At 51.0% G+C, this 9,109-nt stretch overlaps 2 protein-coding genes across 2 annotated transcripts; one reads left to right on the plus strand and one right to left on the minus strand.

Moving 5' to 3' along the window:
• Positions 1-2,738: 2,738 nt before the first annotated feature.
• Positions 2,739-5,527, plus strand: LOC119389277 (uncharacterized). The gene is made up of 3 exons (XM_037656479.1): positions 2,739-2,764; positions 3,557-5,367; positions 5,487-5,527. The coding sequence occupies exons 1-3, from the start codon at positions 2,739-2,741 to the stop codon at positions 5,525-5,527; spliced, it is 1,878 nt and encodes a 625-aa protein (XP_037512407.1).
• Positions 5,528-6,515: 988 nt separating this feature from the next.
• On the minus strand, positions 6,516-8,402 carry LOC119389278 (solute carrier family 22 member 7). Its single transcript, XM_037656480.2, has one exon. It carries the CDS (start codon positions 8,388-8,390, stop codon positions 6,516-6,518), a length of 1,875 nt encoding a protein of 624 aa, XP_037512408.2. The 5' UTR covers positions 8,391-8,402.
• Positions 8,403-9,109: the final 707 nt, after the last annotated feature.

Below are 9,109 nucleotides of genomic sequence, written 5' to 3' on the forward strand. Positions count from 1 at the left end.
AGTGACACACCATTGCGGTCTGCAGAAAAGATCTTTCAGAAATATGTTTCTAGCGAGTTAAACGTTCCGTATCTAAAAAATTCGGCAGATTCCACGTACCGTGGGAGTCGATGTTATGCGGAGCATGCGGAGGGAAGGTGACTGTGGCGTAATTTTTTAGGGGCGTAGCTCCTCTTAGTCTAACCTTGTCACGTCTCCGTGGTCCGGCGTAAACGGAGCTCCCGTACAGTACGTGATATGTATCACCCTCTCCTCTCCTACGCTTCCCCCTCTTTCTCCTCTCCTACGGTCCCCCCCCCCCCTATCTTGCCTCGCGGCGAAGCGGCGCCGACGCAGGCAGCGTCGCGAGGCAGCGTCGCGGCAGCGTCTTGATTGAAAAAACCGACCGCTCGCGCTGCACAACCGTTCACTGACCACCCCGTATATATAGGCACTGGATTTTGACCTCCAAGGTAGTTCGTGTGTGCGATTTCTCCTGTGCGTGATTAAACAATGAAAATTCACAGCGTACATGTAAAATTAAAGCAAGCTGCAAGTCGTCATAACTCTCATCGAACCTTTGGTATAAACGCGCTTGATCTCACGTCGGTGATGATGTACTGGGCAGAATTCACGGAAGATTCACGGTTTACCGATGAACCTCCGCAGCTTCGCCCACTCATCATCATTCACTCCGTGGATATGCTGTGATTTTTTTTTTTTTACTGAGCAACACGTTACAAAATCACGCGAAAGATTTGTATAAATTTCATACGCACACATATATGTTGAAGAGCCGCATATGTGTTTTATACCCATTTGTTTACGTTTGGGTAACGCTGCCAATGGCAACGTGGGTATTACCAACACCAGAAGCGGTAAGCTTATATGTAGTGCTTATACGTGTCCCGAGAACGCACGCACGTTTCACGAACCCGTGTGCGTGTGTGCAAGAAGTTCTTGACAGTTCTTGAACAAGGGCATTATACCCGTGATGAGAGAGCACCAGCAACTGGTCATGACTTGTTATTGAAGCGCAATAATTACCAGATAGCGTGAAATGAAAAGTCGACAAAATTCGGCAGATCCCACGTACCCTGGGGTCGTGATCGTGGTGACGGGGGGTCCATGTATAGTGAAGTATGTGGTATATGGAGCTGTTGGAATTCGTGGATGCCTCGGTCATTTCGTCGACAAATTGTCTGTCGATAGAGCAGGTGACATGGCGGAATCTGAAGCCATCGAGACTGGCGAATCAGTTGATGGTGTTTGTCATATTCGTAGACTACCCGGGCGTATGTGGCCTATGTATCCTAGTCTACAAAGCGGCTGTCAATCAAAATGGCATCATCCTCGGTGAGCATGAGGACATCGCCCAGCCTCGTAAGAAATGAAGAGGACACTGCGTCGTTCTGGCGGAGGAAGCGCACTTTACGGTGCGGTGATGTGAATATCAGACGTAACTTTCGTTAATGCATTCCTCCGGGATCAAACAATGCTTCAATATAGCTTGCTGAATCGTAGGAATACAAGCGTAATGTTTATTAAACTGCTATAAAAGCGGATCCAACACTGGAACCACAAATGTTAATCCGATATGACGCCTGTATCGTAGGAGTACACATCGTAGGAGTTTCATGTAGTGTTTATTGCTTTTTTGTAAAATTAGATAGCAAGCACTACAACCACAATTGACGTTGCCCCGATATTACGCCTGCGTAGGCTGTTTTTCCAAACCAGTTTATAGACCTGGCGTGGCTCAGTGGTAGAATACCTGATTGCCACGCAGAATGCTTGGGTTCGATTCTTGCTGAGATCCTAATTTTCATTCTTTCCATTCGCCGAGTCAACGCTGTCAATGGTGGTTTTCCTTAACGCTCTAGCATTTAAGTTACCAATGTCTGTTCTCGCCGCACCTGGGTAGATATAAACTGTCAATCACCTGTGGCGCATACCCGTACACCGCGGCCCGTGGTAAACGGGTATGTGCCACACGTGTCTAGTGGAAAGGGTTTGACGACGTACGCGACAGGATTTTCACGTTATTCAGGTCATGACCCGATAATCATATTCGTCAAATTCTCTTACCCACCCATGCCAATTTTGGTCTACACCAAGTTAAGAAGGCGATCATGAGAGCACCCAGACGTAGGCGGATAGTAGTAAACAACTTTATAGATAGATAGATAGATAGATAGATAGATAGATAGATAGATAGATAGATAGATAGATAGATAGACAGAAACGCTCAAAGTGCCAAAGGTTCGCTAAGAAATGGTTCGCATTTATATTTATTTGTACTAATGGCTTGCATCAAACAAATAATTTGAAAATGTGTGAATCGATTTAGGTGTGCCGAAAAATTGATTGGAATAACGCGAGAGTTGTCCCAGTTCACAAAAAAGAGTTTAAGTTACTAGTTTCAAATTACAGACCTTTGTCTATTAGTTCATCCTGATGCGAAATGTTGGAGCATATCGTTGCAAGAGAAATTGGTAGATATCTTAGCGAGAACAACATTTTGTCACCTCATCAGCATGGATTCCGGGAAGGTATGTTGACAGTAACTCAGTAACAACCGTACATGTTTCTTGATAAAGGTTGCCAGGTCGATATGTTATTTCTCGACTTTTGTAAAGCTTTCGATAAAGTGTCACATTCCAAACTTTCGCACAAACTTGAATTAAATGGTCTTCCGGATTACCTCGTTAAGTAGATTGCGTCACGCTTGAGCAAGAGAGAACAATTTGCAGTTATTAATGGTCGCCATTCTCGAGTGCTTTCGGTTAGCTCTGGTGTGCCGCAGGGCAGCCTATTGGGACCCTTGTTGTTTTTAAGTTATATTAATGATTTAACTGACAATATTTCACCATCGGTAATGGTAAAGCTGTTCGCAGACGACTGTATTATCTTTAAAGAAATGACTTAGTGAGCAAGATTTGCTCCAACAGACAACTGATAACATAAGTTTTTGGTGTCATTCTTGGGATATGCAGTTAAATGAGCAGAAAACAGTTTATTAAGAATCACTAGAGAAAAGGCCCCAAGGATATTTGAGTACCACTCTATCAGAATTATCATTCAAACTGTTGACAGTTATAAGTACCTTGGAGTCACTTTTACTGACAAATCAACATGGACAACATATCGGAAATATGCACGAAGTTGTTTAAGTTGCGCTTCTTACGTAATAGGCTACGTCATGCTCCTCCTCAATTGCCCTTGCTCGCTGTGAACACGTATGTACGATCGAAATTAGACTACACGTCACAAATTTGGGACCCACATACACTAATCAGGTTGAAATGATTCAGTGCAAGGCGACTAGATTTGTTTTTATTAAGTGTAAGAGAACAGATCCCCAAGTGCACTCATGACTAAAAACAAAATATTTTCTTTACATTCCAGAAGGAAATTTCATCGCATAAAATTTCTTCATATTATAATGGCTGGTAACTTGGATATAACTGATTAGCCATACCTTCATCCTGTTACTTCACAAACAAGACACACTTGACTTCATTCATTGGAAACAATTTGAGCAAAAACTAAGGTATTTGAATATAGTTCTTTCCAGAGAACTATATGGAGCTTCCACGCATCGGGGACCCGATGCGTGGAAGCTCGCACACACCGTGCTCATCCCCAAGCCCGGCAAGCCACCCAACCTGGACAACCTGCGCCCCATTTCGTTCACGTCCTGCGTGGGCAAGGTGGCCGAGCACGTGGTGCTCAACAGGCTGACCCGGTACTTGGAGGACAATGGGCTCTACCCGCACACCATGATCGGTTTTCGCGCCAAGCTCTCGACGCAAGACGCTATGAAGCTGCTCAAGCACCAAGTCATCGACCGCAACACTCGAGACACGCGGGCCATTCTCGGGCTAGACCTGGAGAAAGCATTCGACAATGTTGCCCACTCTTTCGTGTTGCGGTCGATCGCCGAGCTCGGCCTGGGAGCCAGATTCTACGAGTACACCAAATCGTTCCTGACCCGCAGGAAAGCCACCCTCAGGGCGGGAGACCTGGTCTCCGAAGAGATCGAGCTGGGCTCGCGCGGCACCCCGCAGGGATCGGTGATCTCGCCCACCCTGTTCAACCTTGCCATGGTCGGGTTGTCCAAGAGGCTCTCGCGCATCGAGGACATTAACCACACGATTTACGCCGACGATATCACCATTTGGTGCTCGGGCGGAGGCGACGGGCAGGTCGAGCGCGCCCTGCAGGAAGCCATAGACACCACCGAAGATTACCTCCGCCCCACGGGCCTGAGGTGTTCCCCAAGCAAGTCCGAGCTCCTCCTCTACCAACCCACTAGGCGGGGACCCAAGCCCAAGGGCTGGAAACCGATCGCGGAGAGTGAGATCAAGCTCCTCACCGGAGACGGCGCCGCAATACCCAGAGTCGACTCCATTCGGGTCCTTGGCATGACCATCGCGTCCAACGGTTCCAACGCCAAGACTATACTCAAGCTTGCAACTAAGACGGATAACGCGGTTCGGCTGGTCCGGCGGGTGGCCAACCGTCATCACGGCCTCAAGGAAGACAACCTCATCCGCCTGGTCAACGCCTTCGTGCTCTGCCACTTTTCGTATGTCGCGGCCATGCACAACTGGCAGCGTGCCGAGCGCGACAAGCTCAACGTCCTGCTCAGGAAGATCACCAAGCGGGCCCTCGGTATCCCGATCAGGACACGCACCGAGCGCCTACTGCAGCTCGGAGTACACAATACGTTGGAGGAGATTGCCGAAGCGCAGGAGCGAGCCCAGATCGCGCGCCTTTCTACCTCCCAGGCCGGTAGGCATATACTGCGAGAGCTCGGCCACTCCCCGGCCGAAGTGAAGGAGAAGATGAGGCAGCTGCCCCGCGAGATTCGCGACCTCATTACCGTGGCACCGATCCCGAGGAATGTCCATCCCGAGCACAACCGCGGTAGGCGACGGGCCAGAGCCGCTGCTATTCTCAAGCAGATCCGCAGCGAGGAACGCAGCGTCAGCTTCGTCGACGCGGCAGCCTACCGCGGGAGCCGCGCCTTTTCCGCGGTTGTCGTCGACTCCAAACAGCAAATCACCAACTGCGCATCGGTCCGCACCGACGACCCGGCAATTGCCGAGCAAGTGGCCATCGCCCTGGCTATCCTGGACGGCGAAAGGGATGTCATCTATAGCGACTCGAGGTCGGCTATCAGAGCTTTTGAGAGCGGCGTCGTCTCCGAGAAAGCCCTGCGCGTGCTCCGGAGTGGCTGCCGAGACGGTATAAAGGACCACGTACTTATATGGTTTCCCGCACACGTTGGACAGGTCAAGGGTGCTCCCCCCAACCTCAACGAGTCGGCCCACGAGACCGCGCGCGCGCTAACCGACCGCGCCGGTTCCGGGCAACGGCTTGGTAACAACGAGGTTGCGGAGAACAGGGACGCGCCTGCCACATACAACAAAATAACGAAACATTTTTACCTCGCGCGAGGAGTGTACCCACTCCCTCACCCCAAACTTAATCGGCCTCAGGCCCTTACGCTCAGACTACTGCAGACGGAGACGTACCCTAATCCGAGCTCCTTACACGCCATTTATCCCGAGGTATTCCCCAGTGACGCTTGCCCCGCATGCGGAGACGTAGCCACGCTAGCGCATATGCTCTGGGAGTGCAAGGCAACGCACACTAACCCCGATACTGCTTCGGCCAGGTGGGAGGCGGCCCTCCGCAGCTCCCTCCTGGCTGACCAGCTCTGGGCCGTCCAGCAGGCCCGCGGAGCGGCCGGCAGGCTTGGTCTGACGGTCCCGACGTGGGAGTCGCCCGCTGCGCGCTGACGTGCGCCTTGCAGGACCCAAATAAAGTTTTTTCAACCAACCAACCAACTATATGGATAGACTTCCAGGTTTAGTAATAATGTCGCCAAATTTTGTTACCTCTGGAAGAGCCTATTTTCTGTTAGATTCGAAGTTTCTTTCCTGCTGATGTTCTGTTTCATTTTGCTATATGAGTGTTATTATTGCGCAATAATTGTCTTTTGTTGTTGTTGTTGTTGTTGTTCAACTTTTATTGTACTAATACCGCACTGCTATTGATTCGTTCTGCACCATTACATGTATTAAGCTATCCTTGTATTTTTTATTTTATGCGTACTGCCCCTCCTGCTTTGGACAAATTGGCCGGCAGTATATTGAAATTAGATAAAAATTTTAAAAAGTAAAACCGTTGCGTGCGCATACCGTCAACACTTCCTTGGAATGTAAGGACACGCTATAGTTTAGTACAAACTTACAGGAGTTTAAAAATTTATTACTAAATGTTTTGTTCATAATATCCGCTACAAAAGGAGGGGGTTACGCTGTTGGGCTGCTGACAATGAAGCACACGGCGTATGCCTTAATATATTTTCAAAACAAATGAAACAAATAAAGAATGCAAAATAATGTCCAGCCCCACCGAAACATATCACCGAGATCGTGATAACCAAATTAAATGTTCACTTCGAAAGACAATAGTGGCAAATCCAGCCAGCAAGAACTAGCGAACGTCGGCGGCGGCTCGGTTCATTGACGTCGGCTTTTCGGCAATCTGAGGTTCTGGCTAAGCTTGCGGCCGTGTCGCCCTGCAGACGTCTTATGAGAAACGTCCGTATTACTAGTGAGACTCTTCCGGCTCTTCGGGCCCTCGGTTGATCCGGATCTGGTCTTGCGATCTGTCTGCCGCTCGAGAGTACGTCTCATGTGTTCCATGGTGTTCCTGGTGGAAGACGAACCGAGGTTGGCCTCTTTAGCCTGCTCGACCATGGTCGTGCGGGGAAGGACCCGTATCACCATCAGAGACAAGAATAAGAGAAAGGCGGCGATGGCGAACGCCACGTCCACACGACCATTAAGCTGCAGGACAAAGGTCACGGACGCGAACAGGGCACCCACGCGTCCGCTAGCGAACACCCAGCACAACGCGCCGCTCCTGACGGCCGACGGAAAGAGTTCCATGACGAACACCAAGATGTGAATAAGCACGGCTAGTGACACGCCTCTAAGGAGCACGATGAGAATGTTCGTGATCGTGGCCACGCCAGCGCCGGCGGTAGCACTCAGCAAGCAATCGATGACGGCTATCATCACGAGGCACGTGTCCATCACTGTCACTAGGGCGATACCGGTAACCAGGACGTACATCGCAACGCACGCCAAGAGCGTGGCTGCGACGACGCCGTACGGGATCCAAGCCTCTTGGACTGGCGCCGTCGCGAACACGGCCACGTAATACGAGAACGTCATCGAGAAATAGGCGACAAACATGGCGAGCACTCGCCGTCGCAGGGAGTGAGAGTCCAGCATCTCGTCGTCGCTGGATGTTGGGGAACACGTCCTCGCCTCGAACTGTTCTCTGAGCTTGTTTATAAGAGCGGCCGTGTTTGGAAGGGGGAAGTTGTTAGTTTCGGCAGCCTGCATCATCACCGCCTCGGCCTCCTCTAATCGTCCTTTCGCAACGAGCCAACGAGGCGATTCGGATACGGTGAGTGACATGGGGAGAAGCAAGGCCGTAGGCGCGAGAAAGACGAGCTGTTTGAGTGACCAGTGCAAGGCTACGCGTCTCATTAGGATTTCCCACACTTCGGCCAACAAGATGCCCACCATTTGCCAGAGGATGACTTGCTGCGGTCTGTGCGCGTGCGTCGTCACTTCGAACGGGATCACGACGCTGAAGATTTCGTTCACGGCGACGAAGCCTCCGGAAAGGAAGCGTGCCACAGCGTAAAGATAGTAAGTGCTCGCCAGAAAAGTGCAGACAGTGGTAGTCAACAGCGCTGCAGCGGACGCCACGAGACAGCTCCTCCGACTTAGCGAGTCCGCGAACATTCCAGATATGACGAGAAATAGAACGGCGCCAGCATACTGCAGTGCTACGACGACAATGCTTATTAGGCGTCGATGGCACACCAAGTCCCAAGTGACCACCGCCGTAGAATCGGCCACCGAGACGTCGTACTCCCATTCCTCGCAGGGTATCTCTCGTGTGTCGTTGGCGGCTTCTGGGGCAGCGTTCAGACATTCGTTAAACCACCAGTCCGGCTGTGCTTGCATGGCGCTGTCCATCCGTCGCCGGTTTGGAAGGTTGAGGTGAACCGGTGGCATGCAACGCTCGTAGACACGGCATTGGCTAAGCCTTCCGTCGGCTTCTAGCGGTATGGCGATATTCTTCCATTCGGCTGCAGAGATGTTCAAGCCCTTGGGCCGCTTGCACCAGTGGTCCACGTCACCGAAGACGAGGGTTGCGATGGAAGTTTGGCAGACGACCGAAAAGGAAGCGAGGATAAGAAGAAGGAACAGGCGCTTCTGGAAGGCACCGTAGCCGAAAGCTTCCTGGCAGTCGAAGGACTCACTCGTCCGCAGGTCACAGCGAGCAAGGCGTTGCGGAAAGCACAGGTCCATCTAATGGTTCTAGGGTCATTGACTTCAGGGTGCGTGGCCTGGAGCGATCGTTAGAGCAAAACACGGAGCAGGACTTAGTCCTAACGAAGCAATTCAGGGCTAATTGGTTGGCTGGATCCTCGTGCCGTGGCTGAACCCACTACGGGATGGACCATGAATCGCGCGACAGGAAGGAGCAAAAAAAAAAAAGTCACAGTTTCGCCGCAAGGGCAAAGCAATGAATGCGATAGCAAGAAACTAATGCTATACGAAGTGAGGCTCGCCAATGGATACTCTCAGTTTGAGCAGCGTTCCTGTTGCAAAGGCGGCCGAAGCAGCGAAGGAAAGTAGCGTGCTTCAAGTGTCGAGCTGTAACACTTGATAGTTCGCGCTCATCTTCTGTTTGTTCGTTTAGCGGCGTCCCTTGAGCTCGAGTGACTTTCGTACGCTCCGTAACATGAGCGCGAGCATCATGGTGAAAGCGTGAAACATCCCTCTTCCTCTCACCACGAGGAAACCGCGCGAGCAGACAGCGGAAGGGCAAGGTTCTCCCTGCGAAAATATAAGAAGAAGCGAGCGAGCTCGCCGACGACTTTTAAATGCGCCCGTCGCGCTCCTAGCGCCATCTCGCTGGTAATGAAGAAGCGCTTATAAGCGCCTGCCGTCTCCGAGTCCGTCCAGCGGTAAAGGGTGTTTATATAACGCTCGCCGTTAGCGGCGTGGAGGATCTGCGTTTCGTG

This window comes from Rhipicephalus sanguineus, chromosome 4 (genome assembly GCF_013339695.2).
Source record: "Rhipicephalus sanguineus isolate Rsan-2018 chromosome 4, BIME_Rsan_1.4, whole genome shotgun sequence".
In the NCBI taxonomy this organism is placed as follows: Eukaryota; Metazoa; Arthropoda; class Arachnida; order Ixodida; family Ixodidae; genus Rhipicephalus; species Rhipicephalus sanguineus.